The 23,351-nt window shown below is 29.1% G+C and overlaps 3 protein-coding genes across 3 annotated transcripts; 1 reads left to right on the top strand and 2 right to left on the bottom strand.

Annotated features, from left to right (window-relative positions):
* The first annotated feature begins 157 nt into the window (after window positions 1-157).
* On the top strand, window positions 158-2,614 carry LOC120085390 (phosphoinositide binding protein). The gene is given in 9 exon segments (XM_090318218.1): window positions 158-309; window positions 431-699; window positions 857-922; window positions 1,086-1,154; window positions 1,251-1,623; window positions 1,711-1,878; window positions 1,987-2,036; window positions 2,207-2,272; window positions 2,274-2,614. Coding segments are annotated over 9 exon segments (1,368 nt in total). The 5' UTR covers window positions 158-278; the 3' UTR covers window positions 2,550-2,614.
* On the bottom strand, window positions 2,482-5,320 carry LOC120085391 (protein JINGUBANG-like). The gene is made up of 3 exons (XM_090317211.1): window positions 4,972-5,320; window positions 2,998-3,728; window positions 2,482-2,919 (listed from the first exon to the last, which is right to left on the bottom strand). Exons 1-3 carry the CDS (start codon window positions 5,318-5,320, stop codon window positions 2,704-2,706), a joined length of 1,296 nt encoding a protein of 431 aa, XP_090173337.1. The 3' UTR covers window positions 2,482-2,703.
* Window positions 5,321-11,647: 6,327 nt separating this feature from the next.
* On the bottom strand, window positions 11,648-19,413 carry LOC120084872 (carotenoid 9,10(9',10')-cleavage dioxygenase 1-like). The gene is made up of 13 exons (XM_090318233.1): window positions 19,306-19,413; window positions 19,067-19,222; window positions 17,572-17,674; window positions 16,405-16,685; window positions 16,126-16,308; window positions 14,731-14,809; window positions 14,263-14,344; window positions 14,109-14,171; window positions 13,866-14,007; window positions 13,460-13,763; window positions 13,210-13,280; window positions 12,202-12,354; window positions 11,648-11,874 (listed from the first exon to the last, which is right to left on the bottom strand). The coding sequence occupies exons 1-13, from the start codon at window positions 19,411-19,413 to the stop codon at window positions 11,755-11,757; spliced, it is 1,845 nt and encodes a 614-aa protein (XP_090174359.1). The 3' UTR covers window positions 11,648-11,754.
* Between the last annotated feature and the right edge of the window lie 3,938 nt (window positions 19,414-23,351).

Here is a 23,351-nt window from a genome sequence, read left to right as displayed (position 1 = left end):
GCTGAGTTTAAGTGGAAAATGAAAGCAGCGAAAACAAATACACCATCGACCTTGTAATGGGGTCTTTTCTTTTTATATTTTTTCTATGGAATTCGTGTCCTCTGTTTGGCTTTCACTTTCCTCAATAAAGTAAAAGAATCTTGAAACTCGGGACAATAACATTACCTTCATTTCATCATTCTCTGTTAAATACCCCAAATAAACTTCCCTCCTTTCCTCAGGAGCCGGGTCTCTGTCTCTTTCAGTAAATGAGCATCTGAAGACTGAAGGAAAAAGTCATGCTCATCTCTCTTAACTCAGACAATGAAAGTAAGGCCATGCATAGTCACTTCTCTTGACATTACTGTAAATCATAATTTTGGCTAAATGTTATAAGGAGCCAAACTAGAGTAGTGATTAATTGTCTGTGTGTGTGTTGAAATGGTTTCAGTGAGCTCATGTTTAGCTAAATGTTCATCAACCCGGCTTGAGAACATAGATGAAAATGGCCCTGCAAATTGGTTACCAGGTTCAAGTGTTCTACCTGAAACTCCAATCGAGTCCATGGAGTATCTTGGCAGATCTTGGAGCCTTTCTGCCAAAGAGCTCACCAAGGCACTTTCCACTGCCCATGATGCACCAAGTCATCTTCAAAGTTCTATGGTTGGCCTTCTTAGTGCTGAAGCACATGATTCAAATTCCACGGTCTTGAGGGAACCAGTGAGATACCTTTTCCACCCTTCTTTTCTTTAGTCGTATCTTTTATATTTAAAGTACCTCCTATATCTTGCAAAAAGCCAAACTGATCCCCCTCCTTTTTCTTTTATGTTAATCCTGATTGGAACTTTATGTGTTGGCTGTGTTCTTAATGTTTCAGCTACTTCGACACTTACCCAGTGGAGATAGTCCTCCAGCTTCACCAAGAGGAAGTGACGAAATGAAGGTACTTTATCTTGAATCTGTCTGAAGCAAACATTCAATTCAAGCACACACACCAGAGGAAATATAAATTCTGCAAACAAATTAGTTTTTGCTACATCATTTGTAATATTGTACAGAGTCTCTCTCAAATTCAGTGAATTGCACATGCATCTTTTTATGAGCAGGAACTATTGTTACTTCACCAAGCATTGAACCCAGAATTCTTTTCCAACCAGCAACTTTTTGGAAATGGGGTATGTCTCTCACTCTTCCTTCAGAACACACACACGTACATGGGAAAGAAGAAGCAAAGTATATCATATTCATCATTTCCTTTTCCTTTGATGCAGCTATACAAGAGCATATTACGAGGCAATAAAACATTGGGGAGGTGGATGAAGGATCAAAAGGAGAGGAAGAAGCAGGAAATCAGAACACAGAATGCTCAATTACATGCAGCTGTATCTGTCGCAGGTGTTGCTGCTTCAGTTGCAGCATTTATTGCATCACTGGTTTCACGGGAAACATCATCTGGTAATCAGAAATGGCCTTTAAAGACATCAGCAGCCATAGCTTCTGCAGCTGCTCTAGTTGCATCTCATTGCATAGAGATGGCAGAGGAAATGGGAGCTAGCCATGAACATATCTTGAATGTAGTTAACTCTGCAATCAATGCTAGAACTAATGGAGATATCATGACACTAACAGCAGGAGCAGCTACAGGTTACTAAGAAAACTTCATAAGCAGCTAATATTCAGAACTGGTGTAGTAAAATGCATAATAATCACAACATTTGTTCACTACCGCAGCTTTAAGAGGAGCTGCAACCCTCAGGACAAGGCTTGAGAAAGGGTTGGGAGCAACAAACTTTGGGGTGGGTGAGGATAAGGTTGAAGAAGAAGGGAAGGAATCAAACATCTTGATAGCAATCAACTATGTTTCCAGAGGAGGAGAGCTTCTCAAACGCACAAGGAAAGGTATTGGTTAAAACGAAAGATAAAAGATAATTGGTACAGTTAGTATGCATTTTTAGCATGAATAGTGTCACAAATGATCAAATTCTGATAGAAACATGGTGGTGACAGGGGTTCTCCACTGGAAGCAAGTTTCTTTCAACATAAATTCAAATTGGCAGGTAAGACAAGAAGCGTGTCAAATGGCTGGAGTGATGAAGTTCTGAGATTGATATTTGTATTTCACAATTAACAATGCATCAAGTTTCTTTCTTTATATTCTGTTAATGTTCTCTTGCATCGACGTTCTTGGAATTGGAAATAAGTATTCAGAAGTAGAATATGTCTACAGGTTGTGGCAAAATTGAAAAGCAGGTATATGGCAGGAACATTTACGAAAAACAAAAAATGTAAGACAAAGCTTCATTCAAATAACAGACCATCTCTTCAGTTCCCTACACAACTTCTCTATTGATGAACCATGTCCTGTTTCAGGTGTAATCTCGGGTGTGAACTGTGACGTTGCGGCGTGGCCTGGACGGGAAAGGGAAATGGATGGCGAGCAGCAGAGGGCTTACTTTGGGATTGTAACAACAGATAGAACAATAGAGTTTGAATGCAGTGGGAAAGGAGAAAAACAAATGTGGATTGAGGGGATACAATATATGATGAACATTCGTGCTTACATGAAATGATTCGGACCCTAAAATTTAGGCTTACTTTTCAAACATTTAAATAAAATGAAACTGCTTTATATATCGTCTATTGTTGTGTTCTTCGGTTGGTGACTTTTAGCCAAGAATCTTACAAAGATCATAGCAATTAAATTTACAATTTTGAATGAGGAAGTCAGAAATATTTAGGTTGAAGCTTTTTCTGAACCCAAGAAGGAGACAAGACAGGGCTCATCTCATAGAGCTTCTTCATCTTCAAGTTCTCATCCTCCTCCTCCTCCTCATACTCCAGTAATTCCTTTTGGTATTGATCATTATGACCCAAATACACCTTCACTCTCCACACCTTAAAAGTCTGATCCAAACTCCCACTATAAACCAAAACATTCGTCTCCATCTTGTTCATTAATCTGTTCTCCATTACTCTGTTTTCCATGGTCTCCATCTTGTTCATTACTCTGTTTTGCACGGTCTCCAAGGTTCCTGCCAGGCATCTGACAGGCCCTCTATGGCCATCCAGCACTGCCAAGCACTCATGAGACCAACCCCCTTCCTCCCTCCTCCATATCCTGACGGTGGTGTCCTCAGAGCCACTCATAACCAGCATCTCCACCACCGCCAGACACAGAACCCCAAATCGGTGGCCTTGCAGGAACCCCCCATGGTTATATCTATAAGAAACCTTCTCCTTTTCCCAAAAGTTAATGGTCCCATCGGAGGATCCGGAGTAGAGGAAAGTGGCGTCGTGGTGTATGCTCAAAACGACGGCGTTTACAGGGGAAGCCTGGAACTTGAGTGTCATCGTAAGGGTGTGGGAGTTTTCTGGGAATAGCCTTCGCCAAATCTTGACAGTTGCGTCTGAGGAGCAAGTGAAGAGGCAGCCGTCGTTTTGGTTGACGGTTAAGGAGTTGACTTTGTGTTCATGGGCGAGAAAAGAGTCAACGCATTTGCGGTCAGAGATTCGCCAGACTTTGACGGTTTTGTCGTGAGAGGCGGTGTAGAGGAGGTCTTGTGAGAGGTAATATGCAATGCAAGATATGGTGTCTTTGTGGCTGCTTGCTTCTCTTTTGGTTTTGGACAATGACAGCAAAGAGCTTTTCTTTGGAATACAACAAACCTTTTTCCAACTCAATTTTTCTGAAACTGTGAAATTCCATACTCGGATTCTTAGGTCTCTATGTGACGTGAACAACATGTTTCCTGCCACTTTATCCGTATTTCCACTTTTTCATTAGTTCAGTATCAAAACGAGTATGGTAAAAAACTTCAATAAAACAAATACTTTCGAATATTAAGTATACTCCTCCAAGGATGAGGACTTTATAAACATAAATCACAAATTTTCAAGGATAAAACTGATTTAATTGAATTAAAATTGTACCATAGCATACGAAAGTAACTAAATAGTTAAAATAACACATGAATCTACCTATTTTCACTAAATTATGTTAATTTAGGGTCGTGTTATAATAATTATTATTTTTTTATATAAAAAATTAATCTTATAAACATTATTATTGGTAAAAAAAATCAGAAGAACCTTGTTTAAATTTGATTAAGAATTCAACTACTCCAATAAAAAAAGGGAAATAACATAGTAAAGAAATGGGGAAACAAACATAAATTTTAGAAATATAAAGTTTAAATAAAATTGTTATCAAATGGACTATATTTTATTGTTTAAATTTGTAAGAGACTAAATTATGACAATAAAATAAATTTCCTTTTATTTAAAAAATACCCTCATTTTTTCAAAAATGTTTCAAGCCTATCCTTGGAGTAAGAATTTTAGACAAAATTTGGAAAATGAAAATGTTTGTGGTGATCTTCCAAATCTTTTTTTATTACTACCATATACAACGTTTTGAAATTTTAATGGATTTCTACTTCTCAAGCGTAAGTTTTGCAACTTTTGAAGCATATGAGTATTTTTTAAACAAATTGCAAAGTCTAGTGTTAGAATATTCAATGTTTAATGTAATAGCATTTTATATTATGTTACTTTAATTTAGGTTATTTTTCTATTCTATAAAAGCTCAATGAGCCTCTAGGTTTTATAGTATTTATTGTTATTTTCAATAGCATTGCAGTGAGGAAAACCCTAATCAAAGAGAGCCTTCATTTCTCTCTATCTATCTTCTCTCTAACACTTATGATTCCGGAATTATTATTATTTTTTTTTTTTTGTGCATATTAACTCATTTGTATAACGACTCCAACAAAATGTTAGATCAAATCGAACCTAGTTCAATTAACATACGAGTGTTTTAATAAACACTAATTATGTAATTCGAATTCTTCTAGCCTCGATTGTACTAAAAAACCAAAAAAAAGAGAAAAAAAAATCAGTAAGTATAGTATGATGGGGGCTTTGGCTTTTAGGTATGGGTATATGGAGAAATTGGTGATGAGGGAAGACAAATTGAATATTAACAAGTATTACCGGAAGTTGCAATGGCATTGACTCCACCGGCGGGGGCCTTGAAATAGGCAGGGTCCATACAGTCAGGCTGCTTCCAAGCACGAATACGGCAGGTACCAGAGGCAGTAAACACCACGCCCTTTGAAATTGCAATGCAATATATATTCCCTTCCCCACGACGCAGCGACGCTATGCAATGATAATGCAAATTATGAGCTGGGGACAAACTCCAAGGCGATTCCGGACTCCGCGGCTGAGGGATTTTTATTGCCTTATTATCGTTTTGTTTCTCATTTTCCACCATTATGCTGTGTAAATTACACGACTTGTTGCGGTGGAGACTGCCCATGGCATTGCCAAATTGCGGCATCCGTGCATGACCCATGAAATAATAATAATATATTATGGAATGAAGCAGCGCACAGTTGAACGCACATGTGGGTGCCTCTACCTAAGCCTGGGCAAACCAGGAGTTGATGTTTAAATTCAATTTTGTTACTAATTAATTTCACACTTTATGGAGACTTTATTCCATCAAAGTTGCCACACCGTGAGTCCATAGTTTCTGTTTTCTACAACTGTTACATGTTATTATTAGCAAAAACAAAAAAAAAAAAACTTTAAATCTATATGGAATAGATTAATCTATGATCATTCATGTCAAATTGTCAAGAATAACATACCGGACTCCAATGAAAATTTGATGATAAATATAAAATAAAGTGGCTATTGTCTTCCTCAACCAAAACTCCAATTGTCCTTAGTGAGATCTCTCTCTAGATGAGATTCAAAAAAAATTTAGTGTATATTGTTTTGGTATATTAGGGATCCTAACCCCGAGATCTCTTTATATAATATTCAATTAAGGTTCCTATTAAACCCTAATTAACTAAGAATGGACTCTTCTACCTATTAACTCAATTAGGAATTTAAGACTTTAATTAATTAGATCACATAATAGGTCACAATCTAATAAAATAACTAATTTGATAAAATATTAATAGCTTATACTTTAATTATACATATTATTATTTAAATACGTCTCATAGTTATTGGACGGAAGAAAAAATGTCAAAATATTATAAAGAGAGATAAAAAGATAAGTTTGTCACTTATTGGAACATGCCAATAATGGTAATTAACATGACATTCTCTCAAGGAATCCACATTGAGAAAACCAAAGGACTTCACACTCTTAAAAAGATAGAGATGAGTTACTCCTCTTATAGGTAATTGATTTTGAGATGGAATCTACATTGTCTAACACCTTCTTTTCTTAGAACTTGGACGTTTGATTCCCACCCCAATAGTTGTTGTACTAAAAGGAATATGATTCAAACAATGAGTTTGGCTGAAAAAAATGTGTAACTCTTGTAGTTGATAGAAAAGTACCTTAAGTTTATCTATAGTTGTGTAGGCATCTAAGTTTCCCGTTATATTTTTATTTTTTAATATTCACCAACTTTCCACGTATATTTAACTGATGTTATTTGGAATGAAAAAAAAAAGATCAAAATAAAAAGAGATGAAAGAAAAGTCTGTCACGTGTTAAACTGTGATTGGATCACTAATTTGAGTATAAAAAATGTGTAAACTCGACTAGCATACAAGAAAATTTTCCCAAATGTATATATCAATTTGTTATAAGGTAGAGATTTTTAGAATCCACACATTCAACCGTTTACATCATGACAAGAAAGATTTCGGCGTGATCACCACAATGTGATTAGCAACAGTTTTTTATCGTTTGACGTGTATGAGAGAAAAGTATCTCAAATTTACGTCTAATTAATATACTGATCTCACAAACATTAATAAACGCTGTTGTATTGATGGATAAGACCAGATTTATAAGCCCTAGCTGCATGTTTTATATAATATGTTTGATTGTCGAGCATCTTGTTCTTGTACCTAGAAAATTGTAGAGCATCAAAATGGGATGAAAATAATTATTGCTGGTTTTTTTATTTTTTATTTTTTTGAATAGGATAACAATTTAAGTTTGAAAATGGGTTTGGTTTGAATAATAAAATGTATTGAATTTCGTGCTTTCAAGGCAGTTAATGGTGCATAATTATTGTTGCTGTTCATATTTGTTTTCATGTACCGTCCCCTTACTTTTGTTCATCAAGTGGGTGTATATCACACATTGCCATTGTCCAAGGGGCCGGTAATAATTCACTTTTGATTGTTCTTGGTTTAGTAAAAAAAAATTATAATGAAAAATGCGAAAATTTTAGTCGATAGCATAGGAAATCACCTGAAATATAACTAGCTAGCAAATTCTCAGTATAGAGAGAAAATATCAATAATTTCATGATATGAAAAGCTTTGAATAGTCCCTATTTATATTCTCAAACATGAAAGATTATTTCTACAACCCTAAGTACTTAATTGAAAATTTAATAAGAGTAATAAACTAAATCTATACTATATTAAAAGGGACAATAAGGGGAGAATTTTTATCTTCCCTTTTTGCCCTTACATCTCTTAAAAATTCCTATTTTACCCTCATTTAATATGTTCTATTTTACGTACAATATCAAACCTTTTGAATTCGACACATTTCTTCACATTATAACTACAAAATTTTTAATAGTAAATATAAACTTTTCTACTTTTATTTGGCTCTATCTCTTCATTTTCATAATGTTGTCGAAAGAATTTTAGAACCAAGTTTTCGTCCTCCATTTCATGATGACCTCGATCCTCCTTCGTATCACGGTTGCATTGGTTGTTTTTTTTCAATGGATTTCTATTGTCACCAACACCCAAGACTCTCACATTGAAGTCATCAAGGTGAGTTTCTTCGCCGTCTACCGAAAAAATAAAATACACAACTCAATTAATATCAAGAAGTTGTAGAAAAGGATAACAAAAGTAATAGAATTTGTTCTGAGATTTACTTGGTCATTGAGATATGATATCGATGTTTATATATATAAATGATTAAAATAAATATATTTGACTAAATATATAGGTTGTGAATCTTGTTAGGTTGTTTTTCTTAAATATTTTCTAAATATTTTCTTGTTTCTTTCCCCCAATATTTTTTCTTCTTTTCGATTTTTGATTCTTGGTTTAGTGGCACCAGACACATTCGGCCACATCAATCTCTCCCTCTTCCACTAGCGTTTTTCTGGCCGGTATAAAATTAAATAATGTTGAGGGGAAGGAGTTGCAATTTCTAACTTGAGGTAAGTAATATATATAAATTTATTATTATTTTTATGTGAAAATTATTAATGATTACTATTTTTTCCATCCCTTCATTTTGAAACTTTCGGAAAAATTACATCTTTATAAAAACACACAATTCCAGCAAATTAAACATCTCTTTCATAATATTCATCCTCATGGTTCAAATTCCCCACTTTACTAAAACATCTCTTCTACAAGTAAGATAATGATTAATTTCTACAATTTTGTTGTCTTTTTATATGAATTTTAAGGAGACGACTCAGAGAAATTACGATAATTTTTTTTTTTTCAATTTGCTAAATAGGTCTTCTCCAAATTGACCAATTATTTAAGATATAGTGTAGAATTTTATTGAAAAAGAAGAAGTAAAAATAAACAAGAATTGGGTCTTTTGAGAAGAAATGAAAATGAGTTTGAATGGAGAAAAGGGGACGAATAAGAGATGTGAAAGTAAAGAATAAGATTCAGGAGGGAGTATTAACCATTGCGAATTGACCTCATAGCAATACTATAGAAGACGTGAAAGTAAAGGATGTCACAATACCACGATGTTACAATTTTATTCATTCCTGTATGTTCCATTATTTGTGAGAAATTATAGGAAACTTTTTAATTTTCAAGTTGTCAAATGGATCTTCTCCTAATTGGTAAATTATTTAGTCTATTTTAATATTTTTTTCCTTTTGGTAGCTCATAATTATAATGAATATCACAAAAATTCATAAATTTGTCTCATTTTAAATTATAATGTTAATGTTGAGCATGTAATCTTTTTGTTAATTAGTTTAGAAATTTTATATTATTGTTATTTTATTATTTTATTAGATTTTTTATTAGATTTCTAAACTATTAAAATCTTAAATATCTTATTTATATATTTGAACCAAAATGTTTACTTGGTTTTCATGTGTTTGAATTTAATATTTTTTTTGTTCATTATGTTAGGAGAACTACCCATGACAACAACATAAAACAACATAATCAAATTGATAGATTCAAAAGATCTAAACTAAATGTATTAGCATACATCATACATATCTATAATTTTTTATCTTAATTTATTCTCAAATTTACTCTAATAATAAGAATTGTACTATTTTTATTGGAAGAAAATAAATTCGGTTAAATCACACAAGCATACTAATAAAACCAACAATTATCAAAATTTATGTTTCAAGTGTTTCAAATATCCAAAAAAATGTTCAACTCATTTTATATTATTGTGAATTAACCTAAAATAAGATATATATAATTTTGATCATTAATTATTTTATTTTAATTCTATATTTGTTATTTAAATTTAATAAAATCTAAGTTTATTTGTTCTTGACATTTCATAAACAAATTTGATGATCTAAAAATTTTTAACCACATATATCGCACGTATTTTTATAGCTAGTAAGTTAAAAGTTGAACATTAAATAAAACTAACTAATGAAAACAATCAAACTAAATATAAAAGCATTAGGGCTTGAATAAAAACGCTTAAGAAATATGTTGTTCATTTTTTTTTTTTTTGAAACAATGTTGTTGATTAATATTGAAAGAAAAACGACAAGTCTTTAATTTGTAGGGAAAGGTTTTGCAAATGGGGTCATGAATGACTTAAATTCATCATACTCTATTTTTTTTTTCAAAGTTATTAGATTAAATATATAGAGTGGATAATCGAACTTCTAACCTTTTATATTGGTTGAGTTATATTATTTTGACAACTCTAAAAAAAAATCTAACTGATCAGATAAACATAAACAAAGAAAACAAGGACGGATAAATTTATAGACTAGTTGATTGGGATTGGATAATTAATGTAAATTAGATAAAGACAGTGGGGTAATTGAGGGAAAATGCTAAGTATATGAGTATAATCTAATTCATAAGTACGAGATTATGCTCTTTCAATTTCAAGATTTTGGGTTTAGTTTTATTTATTTATTTATTTTTTAAAAATCTAATTTCATTTACTCTTAAGTTCCAAAATATATTACACTTTTAATCATGAGTTTTGAGCTTAATTTTTTTTAAACAGAGTTTTGAGCTTAATTATGACTTGATCTCTATGCTTTTCAATGCTATATTTTTGCTTTAAATTTTAAGTTTAGTTCATTTGGTCTCTAAATTTCAATATTTTTTACTTTTTACTCTTGAAATTTTTACTAATTGCTCAAACATTATGGTACACAATCTCTTAATTAATTTTAATAGTAATGAAGAATTAGTAAAATTAATTTAATTATAAAGGCAATATAGAATAATTTAGTGACAAATAAAGAAGGATCAAATAAAAAAAAAAAAGAAAATTAAGATCAAATTTTATGGTATAAATATAATTTATTAATCAAATAAAAATTAGACTCAAGATGTTCTATATAACGATTGAAATTATCATTTGAATTTGTTGAGGAAGCAAGGAATTCCATTCAAGTAAGGGCATAAGATAATGTGTTGATTGTACATGTCTCACTATCTAGTTGATCTTGTCACTTTCCCCACGATCCTTTGTTCCATTGGCTTTTAATTTATTCATCCATTCTCATAATTTTAAAAACATGGCAATACTCTAAGCCCATAATTTCTGCTACTTTCTTTCTATTTCAACAGTATAGTAAAAACTTTTGTTTTTAGTACTACAAAAAAAATAACAGTAGCTAGAAATCGGTGGAGTGGATTATTATAGTCCACTCTAATCGGGGTACCAAATATGATAGTGACGTGTACAACTATTTATAACCTACAATTAAATATAGATGAATACTATTTCAAAACCATTTTTATTACAATATTTACCATTTATCACTCATCCTATGTTTTTTTTTATTTGCTATAGTATTTACTATTTCCTACCTAAATAAAAATAGTTTCCACCTCAAATACAAACAATTATAACCTAAACTAAAATAGTTTGTACCAAAACTAACTATTATAACTTATTGATTATTATAATCCACTAACTCAGTGTCATAAACGTCCACTAAAAGATTGTTTGATAGACCAGTTGAAATAATGAGATTAAAAAAAAAAATGAAGTTATATATTTCAGGTTATGATATATATGTTTGATAATAGATTCGAAAAAATTGAATTCCAGTTTAAACTATTAATAGTATTCAAAATGTGTTTTGAAAATATGTTTACAAAACAATGTAACTAATCATTGTAGAAGTTAAATATAAATTATTATTAATTACTTTATGAACATGTTTAATGTTATATATTTTTATATAACTGTCAAACCGAGTATATAGCTCAATTATTCAAGTTTATTAACCTAAATTTAATGTTTTAATTTGATGTGAACGGAAGTCTAAGGTAGAAAAATTGATATTTTTCGCAAAGAAAAACTAGTTAAAACATATATGGCAACAACTTAAAAGTAACATAATTGGACTAACTAATAACCATCTAATTACAAATGGAACCAAAAAAAGAAAATGTAATGTGAAGAAACTAATCAAGGGGGTTGCTACATATTGATAAGAGTACAATAAATATAATAAAGAGCCATAATTACAAAAGTTGATACTCATACCTAAACAACTGAAAAACGGACCAGACTTATGATGAACACCTTTTTCTGAATCAAAATTTATTGCATTATATATTCTATTTTTTGTTCCATGAGATGGGCATGAAAGCACCATGGAATCCATAGGGAACTCTTTGTGGCAGACTTATTTTTGCAATTGGCTCATTGTTGAATTTTTGTGCGTCTATTATATATACCTGATTAAATCAGAACAAACAAAACAAAATTAGAAATTCGAGGGCCTAATTTGATAACTATTTTGTTTTTTAAATTAAGCCTATGGATATTATTTCAATTTCACAAATTTCTTCATGTGTTCTCTACGTTTCACCATTGATTTACAAAACCAAGCCAAATTTTTAGAACTAAAAATAGTAACTTTCAAAAAGTTGTTTTTGTTTTTGGAATTTGAGTAAGAGTTCAACTATTATGTTTAAAAAAGATGTATATCATTGTAAAAATGTGAATGAAATAGATTTAATTTTAAAAAAAACAAAATAGCTACTAAACGAAATGAAATTAACCTGTGATGTATTGGTAATCTCATTGTGAACATGAGCAATTATCCAACCATCATCTTCCTGGTCTCCATTTTCTCTGGGAACAAATGAAGCTCCACTGCAAAATGAGTTGTGCTCCAACATATGGTATTCCACTTTTATCTCCTCTTCTTTACACTTCTTTCCCTGCAAATTCTCATTCACAACCAAGATATGTTCACATTTACATTCATATTCTTTTCGCAATGTATTCATACATTTTATATTAATATTTTGAGAAAAATATCTTTCTAGTCCCTAGATTTGGGGTCTAATTTTTATTTGGTCCTTATGTTTAACAATGTTACACATTAAGTTCTTAATTTTGAGTTTTGTTTCAATTTAGTCTCTAGGTTTCAAAATATTGCAATTTTACTCTTGACATTTGAGTTTTGTTTGAATTTAGTCTCTAAATTTACATTTTTCATCAATATTTTCATCATTTTTAAACTTAAATTTAAAATTTTACTTCATAATGAGTATTTAATAAAAAATTGAGGTTAAAAATGTACAATCTTGAAATCTAGGACCAAATTCAAATAAAACTTAAATGTCAAGGGTAAAATTGCAACAATTTGAAATCTATAGGGTAAATTGAAACCAAATTCAAAACTTGTGTAAGATTTTGAAATCTAAGGACCAAATAGAAATTAGATCTCAAACCTAGAAAGTAAAGTTTTTTCTTTTTTTTTTTTTAAAAAATATTTTTTAATGTTCTTTTTTTTTTTTTTAAATCGAAAGGAATGCACGAAAATAGGTGTAGCTTAGATTTTACTCAAGTATTACTATTTTTTTAAAGTGAGATGATCCTCAATATCATATTCGATAATATGCATTTTATCACAAATTTAATTAGAAATGAGAGGAATAGTCTATATGCATAATAAAAATGGTGAAGTCCTCCGATTTTTTCAATTTGCATGTCATATCGAAATTTAGAAAAACTTACTCAGAAATGGTTGTTTTTTATTGGATAATTAAAAAAGAAATTACCGGTGAAAGTTCATCACTAGTCCGAGGCTCTTCGAAATGCAACTTGGCCAAGCCCCCAAATTTGAACATCCCTAAATTCAACATAACATTAGAAAAGCAGATAAAATATTGTATATTTACTAACCAAAATGAATAATTCAATTAAAACGTTACTTTTTTTTTTTATATGAATCTAGAGAGAATTAATCATATCCACATTTAAAATAGTAACTATTAAGAGATTGAGCAGTAATAAATTAATTAGCAATACCTGAATTAGAACTAGCAACGGAGTCAAGAACTTGGGCATAACCAAATTTGTTTGGAAGACCAGTGAAACGTAAATTAATAAAGGGAAAATCCATGGAAGTTGCAGTGAGATATTCCTCTTTAACTTCTCCTGTTTTGAGGTTTAGCCTCCATTGGTAAGGACGAGAAACCAACGATGACTCATCATCATTATCTTCAACATTAATGTTTTGTTTAAATCTTTCACAGAACCAATCAAATTTGTTCACTCCTTTTTCAGGTCCAGGTATCACTGAATCACTAGCTCTACATCCCCACACCACAACCTGTCTTATATTAATTATTATATTCTTCATGGTTAATAACTAATCAACATTTATTCATTAAATTCAAATATGCATATTTTTGTTCTTGGTAAATTAATTAACCTCATCGTCGTTGTGTTCAAAGCAGTTGAAAAGATGCATGGAGCAATTGGGTTTCACATCAAACCATTGAATTGAATCGCCGTCTCCATAACGAGGCATCACTCCTATTCTGGAATATCCTAACTTATCGTATTTTAAGAATCTGTAATACGGAATATTCAAATGTTTAGTTTTAAAAATAAGTTATTTTATATAATATGTTGAATTGGATTTAATTTTGATTGATATATAGGATTAACTTACACTCCGCCTCTAATAAGTCTATTGAAGTCCATGGTTAATGCGTAATCCAATATCACATTGTACCTATAATTCAACTCCAAGCATTGATCAACCAATTATAAAAATAAATACGTTAAACATTCAAATCTCTAACATTTTAAGCAACTAGTTTTACCTCTTTGTGACACCAATTTCATGGCTAAGGCTACTTCTACTGAGTTTGACGTCTACTTTATGAACCATTCGCTTTCCATCTCCTGCAGATGAAATTAACATAAAGAAATTAAAGAGAGAAAAATAATCCTCCATGATATGGACCAAATAATATCAAAATAAGCGACTACAAAAATTATTAAATAGGATTGTCACAATGATAATCCTCTAATAATATTGTTCAAAATTTCAATTATATATTAAAGAGTTTGTATTTAACTTTTTTAAATTATTGTTTCATATACCTGAATTAATAGTTGGGGTAGGTCAGTTAGTCTAATAATAAATTCGCAAATTATATTTTGCTAATATATTAGTTGAATTTCAGGTGTCAAATAGCATAAATTTCGAAAATCATTATTTTACGTTGAAATAAAAGAATTAACTAGTTTGTAGGAGAATATATTATTTTTAATTAAAAAAAAATTACCAGAGATAACTCCAACTTCCATGAAGGGTTTTGTTGTAGTGACGCCCATGATAACCAGCTCCCCGGTTTCCGGTGCTTTCTGATTGCAGATGGTGAACATATAATTTCAAACAAAAAAAATACAATATTTTTTTTCTTAAGAGAAACTTGGTGTTCTCTCATATGCATCTATCTTAATAGATTCTATAAAAATTATCAAATAAAATTCTATTATGTGACAATATTTTTTAAAAAATTGAATTATTTTTCTTATTTTTCTTTGGGTTAAAAAAGAGGATGCAGGTAGATTAGGTGCCTTGATTGTATTTAATCATTACTCATTTTTGTGCATCTCATTAAATTTTCTAGTCACAATTCATCACATGACTAATTGTTTTCTAAAAAAAAAAAAAAATAATAATTTTTTATTTTTATTTTTATGTATGACAAGAGTAAAATACATGAAAATTGGTACATCTAGTATTGCCCCTTAAAAAAAATATATAACAAGACTTGAGACATATACATATGGAAAAAAATTCTAAAATATTTCAGAAAAAGAAAGAGAAGTTGGTCATATACAAGTTGTAGTTTGAAAAATTGGGGTAGGTAGCAAAAAATTTGGTACATACACCCAAATTTTTTTTTTTTTCAAATAATAATGAAACGAGTAATAATTGAGTGTATTTTGATGCATCCATCTTTTTTATGTAACCCCCTCAATTATTACTATAAAAAAAATAATAATATCTTTTTGGTCCTAAGTCTTATTCTAGTTTCTATTTAGTCACTAGATTTCAAAATATTATACATTTAGTTGTTAAATTTTGAGTTTTATTTCAATTTAGTCCCTAAGTTTCAAAATGTTACTATTTTACCATTGAGATTTGAATTTTGTTTCAATTTGATCAATGGATTTCAAGATTTTACATTTTTTACCTTAATTTTTCATTAAATACTTACTTTCAAAATCATTGAAGTCAATTTCTATTAATTAATTAAAGATAATTAGAAGTGAAATTTTAAATTTAATTTGAAAAGTGATAGAATTAATGAAGCTTAATTAATTATAATTCTTTTAACAATTTTTAATTTATTAACATAAATTAATTCCAAAAGACAGAAAGTGAGTATTTAGTGAAATATCGAAGTTAAAAGTGTAAACCTCGAGATATAGGGACTAAATTGAAGCAAAATTCAAATGTAAGTATAAAATTGTAGCATTTTGAAACTTAAGGATTGAATTAAAACCAAACTCAAAACTTAAAGATTAATTGTGCAACATTTTGAAACTTATAAACTAAATAGAAATCAAATCCAAAACCTAAAGACAAAAAAAAAATAAATAAATAAAAAAAAATAAATAAAAAAAAAAAAAAAAAAAAAAAAAGAAAAAAGAAGAAGAGTAAACCTTACCTTAGGATGGCTTGTAAAGGGGCGGTTGTTCCAAGAACCATTGACGTCCCAATTCCCCAAAGTTTGGAGAGTGTTGATATCCATCTCGTGGGGCAAATGATTTTCAGCAACTGAGTAAAATTTACCCGAGTGCTCAAATACGTTGGTATTGCTCACATCTTTGTTGAATTTTCCGAATCTAAGCTGGGGCGACCCATAAAATCACCCCTTAATATCAACTAATTGCTACGTTACAATATAATTATTAAAATTATGAATAACTAATGCATACACACATACCCAGTTGAGTAAAAAGGCAAAGAGAACAGCCAGAGAATCGCCTTCCACCGTGGGAAGAAAACAGGGTCGTTTTTTCTCATGTTTTTCCAAACGGAATGTATCAGTTTGAACAAATCTGTTGTTGTAAAACACTTTCCATTTGGCATCGTCATTATTATTGGTGTCGTCGGCTTTTTTGAAATACAAGGCGTGAAGCATTCCTTCTCCTTCCACCCATATAAAACTCGATCTTCCAAAAACCGATTTCGCCCATTTCAATCCTCCAAACAATGGATTTCCTCCTGCGGATTCAATTAAAACTCTCTATAATTCAACTTTCATATTACAAAATGGCTAATACTTGAAACTAAAAAAAAATTAAAATATGACAAATTATGATTGGATAACTTAGTGAGATGTGCAAACATAGGTGATGGCTAGGATGAATCCAAATATTTTCTTTAGAAAATATGGATAATGATTAGCCTACTCTTAATCTCATACATTCAATTTTTCTTATATAGTAAAAAAAAAAAAAATCTAATTATTTTGTTTTTAAAAAATATGTCACATGATAGATTTTTATTGGGGTAAATATTTTAAATATTAAAACTACTTAAAATAACCAATAAGTACGTAGTTCAACTGACATAGTGTTTATACTATCAACCTCGTAATCTGAGGTTTGATTCTCCCTCACACTTTAATTACAATACCTTTGCGGAAAAAAAAACTACTAAAAATATTTTCAAGTATATTTATTTATAAATTAGTTGGTTTATTTTCTTTTTATTTAAAAACAATCTTTTTTTTTTTGTTGGTATTCAACTGCATTTTATTATTTTTTTTGGAAACATTTGGTGTATTGAGTGTGTACCTATTTTTTTAGGTCCAACTCCAACCAAAATTTAGCACATGAGAAGCTATTGATTTTTCTTTTCTTTCTTAAAAATTATTGTTTTATTTACGTTTTAAAAAGATAAGATAATCTTAGTATGAATAATACTTGGGTACATCTTCTATGCTTCCCTCTCTTATCATTTCCAATAAAAAAAATAATTAAAATATTTCAAATAATAAATAAAAATAATTTGTCATATATCAAAGTATGATCGAATAATTTGATGAGATGTGCAAATGTCGATACTCTCTGGAATATTTTTGTTAAAGTAATTAAAGAATTTGCACCATTTCTTAAGTAGATTCCTTGGGGAAACTCCTGGGGGAGGGTTCCTTGGATGTTGGTGACGTCAACAGCCGCTCCCATCTCTTCAACCGGCGCAAAGTTACTCTGTTCATACAAATATATAAATTGGTTAAAATTCAATATTATTTTGGTTCGTTCTCAAATATATATATTATTTTGGTTCCACCCGCAACTTTTCAATTTTAATCTATTTACTTTTTAATACTTCTAACTAGTTTATTGTTGGTTTTTCTAAAAAAAATAAAAAATAATTATCTATGTGTCTTTTCTATATAAATTTTAGAAATATTTTTGTTGAAGTAAAAGATAACACTAACTATTTTATAATGTTATTGAAATATGTACATAATGACACTAATATATAAATTAGACATTTCTAGAATTGTGTTGAAATCTATAAATAAATATCTAAAAAAAAAGATCTAGAAATATCCTAAATTTTCTTTAGGTTCCAAGAAATTTCAGATAATTCTTTTAGATAAAGATAACTCAAGAAATATCTGAAAGACATGTAGAATTCAAGAAGAACCTAGAGAGATCTTTTACTTGGGCTCCAAGAATCTAATGCCTGTAAATAGGAGATATATCCCCATTCATAAAGCAAGCAAACGTGCAAAGAAAGCAAGAAAGATAAGCAAAGCTAGAGAATTAGTGAAGAAGAGTGAGTGAGTGTTGAGACACTAAAAGAGTGTTCTCTCAAAAGTATTCTTCCTTGTACATTATTAACAAAAATTTCTTTCTTTTCAAGAGATTGTCTCTCTTTTTTTTGTATCAATTTCTTCGGCAATATTTTCAGAAGTGTATGTTTCTTACCTGATAGTTATTATTCTTTAGTTAACCAAATTCAAAAAAATTTAACTTTGAAGGATGAAATTTGAGATTTAAGAAAAGTAATGAGATTAAAAGTGAACAAATTTTAGGGATAAAAAATGGTACAACTCATACATATGCATGGAAAATTAAGTTATATATACATACATACTTTTAAGGAAAAAAATATCTCTTAATTTCTAGATTTCAAAATGTTACGTATTAATAACCCCAACTTTTCACTAAATACTCACATGTAGTATTTAATGTTAATGTGCATTCACTAATTTAAAATAATTAAAATAATATTTATTAATATTTAAGTTTTACTAAATTTTAATCACTATTAATATTAGTTTTAAAATTTAACTTCATAAATATTTTAAATTAATTAATAAACATTAAAGCCAAAAACTAAATAAAGTTAGCATTTCAGTTAAAAAAAAATGAATTTAAATTTATGATAAATCTTAAAATTTATGGATCAAATCGAAACAAAACTCGAACCTCAAGAATCAAATTGTAACATTTTAGAGATCTAGGGACTAAATTGAAATAAACCTAAAATAATTTAGGAACCAAATGAAAAGTAGACCCAAAATATAAAGAGGAAGTAGAATTAACGAAGAAAGTAATTACATAATTAGATTATATAGATATAATTACCTGATTTGGGTGAAGGGTTTGATCAGAGAATTGAAAGACTGAATCAACAAAGCCGTCCAACAGTTTCATCCATGCTGTTTTGAGATTTTTCAGAACATGAATTTTCAAAGGAATGATCTGCCGAGGCTTCAACTTCTCCGTTGGGATTATTAATGGCTGTTCAACAAAAATACAATATTAGTTTCTGAAATATTATTTATTTAAATTTGAAATATGTTTAACTGAAGGAGAAATCTCACCGTATTTGAAGAAGAGAGATGGGGTAATTTTGAAGGTGGAAGAAGGGAGGGGGAAATGGAAGGCTTTTGATTAAGGGAACAATTTGGAAGTATAATCATCTTCATCATCATTATCCTATCCTTAACCTTTTTTTCGTCTCTTTTATGTTTCTGCCGGCAAACTGATTTGGTTTTCACTAATTTATACAAAACCAAACGACGTCGCCCCCTCCATATTATCTATATTATTATCTATAACATATACTCTACATTAATAAACTTCAAAAGTTTGTTGGAAACTATATGGTTCTAAAACAAATAAACTATTTTTTTTTTTTAATGTTTTTAGTTTTATTTTTTAGCTTAACCAGAGGGGCTTAAAAGAATATCGGTGTTTAGAAAGAGGCTAAATTATAAAAAAAAAATATATTCCTAAACTTTATACTTCGGGTCAAAAATACCTCTAATCTTTCTAAAGTTTCAAAAATATCTTTAAAATTAAAAAAGAATTCAAAAATATTCTTGTCGTTAGTTTGGGATGAAGCTATTTAAGTTTTATTTAAAAAATACCCTTAAATTTTTAAAAATAAAAAAAAAACCTAACTTAAAAAAAGTTCAAAAATAATTTCAACGTTAATATAGGAACATAAACCTTTAATATATCATTGCCAAAATAATTCTAGAATTAAAAAAATTAAAATGCTTTCACCGTCGATGTGGTAATCAATTTATTTGAAGTTTTTAAGTTAAAAAAGAATCAATGTTAAAATAAATTATATAAATATCCTCATTTTTTTTATATAGATAGTCTCATTTTCTCTTAATTTTTCAATTCTTAGCTTATACAAATTTTCTCACCAACCAAAATTTTAAATTAAAACATAAAATCTCCCAGATTTTTAAAATCAAAATCTCCTCTTAAAACATACCAAAATGATAAATAGTCAAATAAAAAAAAACGTATTTAGTTATCAACACACATTTATCTATTAATGTACAACTTTGTTAAAATATTTAACTACTAAAATCCCTAGGTGCTTCATTTATTTTCTTTCTTCTTATTATAGTTCATCTACCTTAACTAAAGAAGAAAGGGAGAAAAAGAGATGGAAATAGAGAACTAAGACGGTAGTAACAATTTTTGTTCATATAACGGTAAGGGTATTTTTTTAAAAAAAAAAATAAGGATATTTTTTAAAATTTTGAAAGTTCAAGGGTATTTTTAACATAAAATACTAACGATTTTCATCCGAAACTAACGGTAAAGGTATTTTTGAACCTATATTAGAAGTTTAAGGGTATTTTTCAAACTTGATGAGATATTTTTGATGCAAAGTTAGAAAAATTAGTAATTAAAAACAATTACTTTTGAAACTATTTAAGAAAAATATGCTCATGTTTTTGTTGTTAGTGGGATGAGAATCTTGGGTAGAAGCATTCAAGTGGGAGTCAACAATATTCTTCAAAAATAATAGTATAGAGTCAAATTGCAAGGACTAAAATTGGATTTCAATTTCCCATTACTAAAATGAAAATAATTAAGATCTTGTTTGTTTAGTGTTTTTTGTTTGAAAGAAAACATCGAGCTTATTTAAGTATATATTTTCTTCTTTTTTGGTTATTTATTTATGTTAAAGGCACTTGCAACCAACCATTACATACACAAGAAGAAAAAAAATCCTTCAAAGCTACCTGTTTAAAAATTTTAATTTGTTGTTCAAATTAAAGAAACCTTATTTCAAGAAAAAAAAAAGGAATTTTAATGAGAGAAGATAATCATATTATAGGAATCAAATGACTATGCAAAGAAAGATCGGTGATAGAAAATAATGAAAGTGAAATTTAAGTTATATTTAGTAAAAACATCATGTGACGTTCTGAAAATATATTATTAAATCTATTGTATCCAATGAATTTTGTAGAATTAATTTAAAGCATACTAGTAATAAGTAAAAGAAAAAAAAATGATGAACAAGAGAATTATTTGGTGGGGGGAGAAGCTGATAGAGTACAAAAAAATAAGATAAACATAGTATATAAATTAAGCAACCAAGTATAGTATACATCACCTAAAAGGGCACCAAATAATGGAGATGAACCAAATATGCCAGTTTTGGTTGCATGCTAAACGCCATATAAAATAAGCTTAAATAAGCTTTTATTGGATCATATGGAATATGCTTTCTCGTATCAATTAATCAACAACTACATACATTAATTTTTGTTTAAGTATAAAATAATTATCAATATGACTTGAACTTCTTAACTCACAAAGAGTACATATTATTTATCAACCAAATATGTTGCACCAAGTCGTTGTCTTTAAATAAATTTAGCTTCTCAATACAAATTATAAGTACATTCAAGATTTCACCAAAAAGAAATTTCACTAAGAATTATATTTTTTATTAAAATTAAAAAAAAAAGTAGGTCTACATATTTTTCCAAATAAATGGGAACGTCTGTTGGCTACTTTCTTTTTTTCTAATGTCAAATTGCCAATATGTTCGTTGTTGGTTATCCCTTTTGAAGTTATTGTACAACTGTGCACAAATTAATATCTCAATTCTATTTAATTAACACGAGACTGCCCCCAAAAAAAAAAAAAAGAAATAAAATAAAACAAAATAAATTTTATATATTACAAAAAAAAAAAAAAAAAGATGCCCAATATTTAGTGTTTAAAAAACTAAATGACATTCTACCACTAACCATTATGTCTTTATACATGTTGCCTACACATTCTTAGTGGGTGTTTGAGTTAAGGAGTGGAATAGTGAGAAATAAAAGTTATGAAATCGAGGTAGTTGTAAATTCTTGAGGCCTATGTAAGTAATTGATAAGATATAAAATTGTTGTTTTCTAGGTCGGGCCAAACAAGGAGTAGAGTTCACAACTCCTACTTCTAAATCCCTTACTTCATAACTCCTTAGATCAATCACATCCTCAGTGTTCAAATAATGTCACATCCCAATTGCCAAATTGTCTATAAATAATATATATTGGTGGATTTTGAAGAGAGACTTTGGAGAGAAATTTAAAGAGAATTTCATAATTTTCGTTTTTCTATAATTTTTTATATTTTGTTGTTTTATTTATTTATATATTAGGTTATATTTATTTCAATAATATATTTTCTAAATATCCATATTTTGGCCGTAACTCGTTTTTCTCTTCAATTTTACAACAATAAAAAGCAGTTGCCATTATTCAGAAGATTATTATTAAAGGTCACCAGAGCCTGGAAACAGGTTGGAATAATTATAAATTCCCCCCCCCCCCCCAAAAAAAAAAGGACAGATCAATTTTGGGTTTGGTCTGAAAGCATTAATCTTATTGAATTGAATTACATGGGTTCGGTAGTTAATTAATGGTGCATCTGTTCATACATGTATTCATGCTCCCTTTGCTTTAAAAAATTGCTCTATAAAATATTAATTTTTTTTCAGAAAATTAGTATTTTGATCTCGATATTTTAGGTCTAATTTCTCTTTTCTCTAAATTTTAAAATGTTACATTTTTAGTCTTTTTAGTTTTAAATTTGTTTTTAATTTAGTTCTTAAATTTTAAAATATATCAAATTTTTCTTTGAGATTTGAATTTTCTTTCCATTTGATCTCTAAGTAAAATTTAAATTTTAAAATTTAAACTCATTTTTTTCACTAAATACTTACTTCAATCTTGATGCTAAAATCTATTAATTAATTTAAGATAATGTGAAGTGAAATTTAAAATTAAATTTTAATAATGACGAAAAAAATTATTTAAACTCAATTAATTATATATATATTTTTTATATTTTTTAAAAATTATTCAATAGACGTTAACATTAAAGATTGAAAGTGGGCATTTCGAGAAAAATTAGACTTTAAAATGTAAATCTGAAATGTATGGACTAAATTGAAATAAAACTTAAATCTCAAGAATAAAATTGTTATGTTTTTGAAATCTAGGGACTAAATTAAAATGAAACTCACAACTTAAGAACTAAAAATACAACATTTTGAAAATTAGAAACCAAATGAAAAGTATATCCAAAATCTAGGGACGAGAAGAAAATTATACCA

The sequence above is a fragment of the Benincasa hispida genome, chromosome 9 (assembly GCF_027475165.1).
Source record: "Benincasa hispida cultivar pf3 chromosome 9, pf3_genome.v1.1, whole genome shotgun sequence".
NCBI classification, from domain to species: Eukaryota; Viridiplantae; Streptophyta; class Magnoliopsida; order Cucurbitales; family Cucurbitaceae; genus Benincasa; species Benincasa hispida.
This window is presented reverse-complemented; position numbering and strand designations above follow the sequence as displayed.

Excerpts from the sequence above, each read along its gene's own strand:
- LOC120084872 (XM_090318233.1), bottom strand. The coding sequence starts at position 19,413 with ATGATGAAGATGATTATACTTCCAAATTGTTCCCTTAATCAAAAGCCT. Across the intron at positions 19,223-19,305 it reads ATCTCTCTTCTTCAAATACG|CCATTAATAATCCCAACGGA; the intron begins GTGAGATTTCTC and ends TTTGTTGAACAG. Across the intron at positions 14,008-14,108 it reads AGACTTATTAGAGGCGGAGT|ATTCTTAAAATACGATAAGT; the intron begins GTAAGTTAATCC and ends TCCGTATTACAG.
- LOC120085391 (XM_090317211.1), bottom strand. The coding sequence starts at position 5,320 with ATGCCGCAATTTGGCAATGCCATGGGCAGTCTCCACCGCAACAAGTCG. Across the intron at positions 3,729-4,971 it reads CAATGCCATTGCAACTTCCG|GAAACATGTTGTTCACGTCA; the intron begins GTAATACTTGTT and ends ATAAAGTGGCAG. Across the intron at positions 2,920-2,997 it reads TGGCAGGAACCTTGGAGACC|ACGAATGTTTTGGTTTATAG; the intron begins GTGCAAAACAGA and ends AACAAGATGGAG.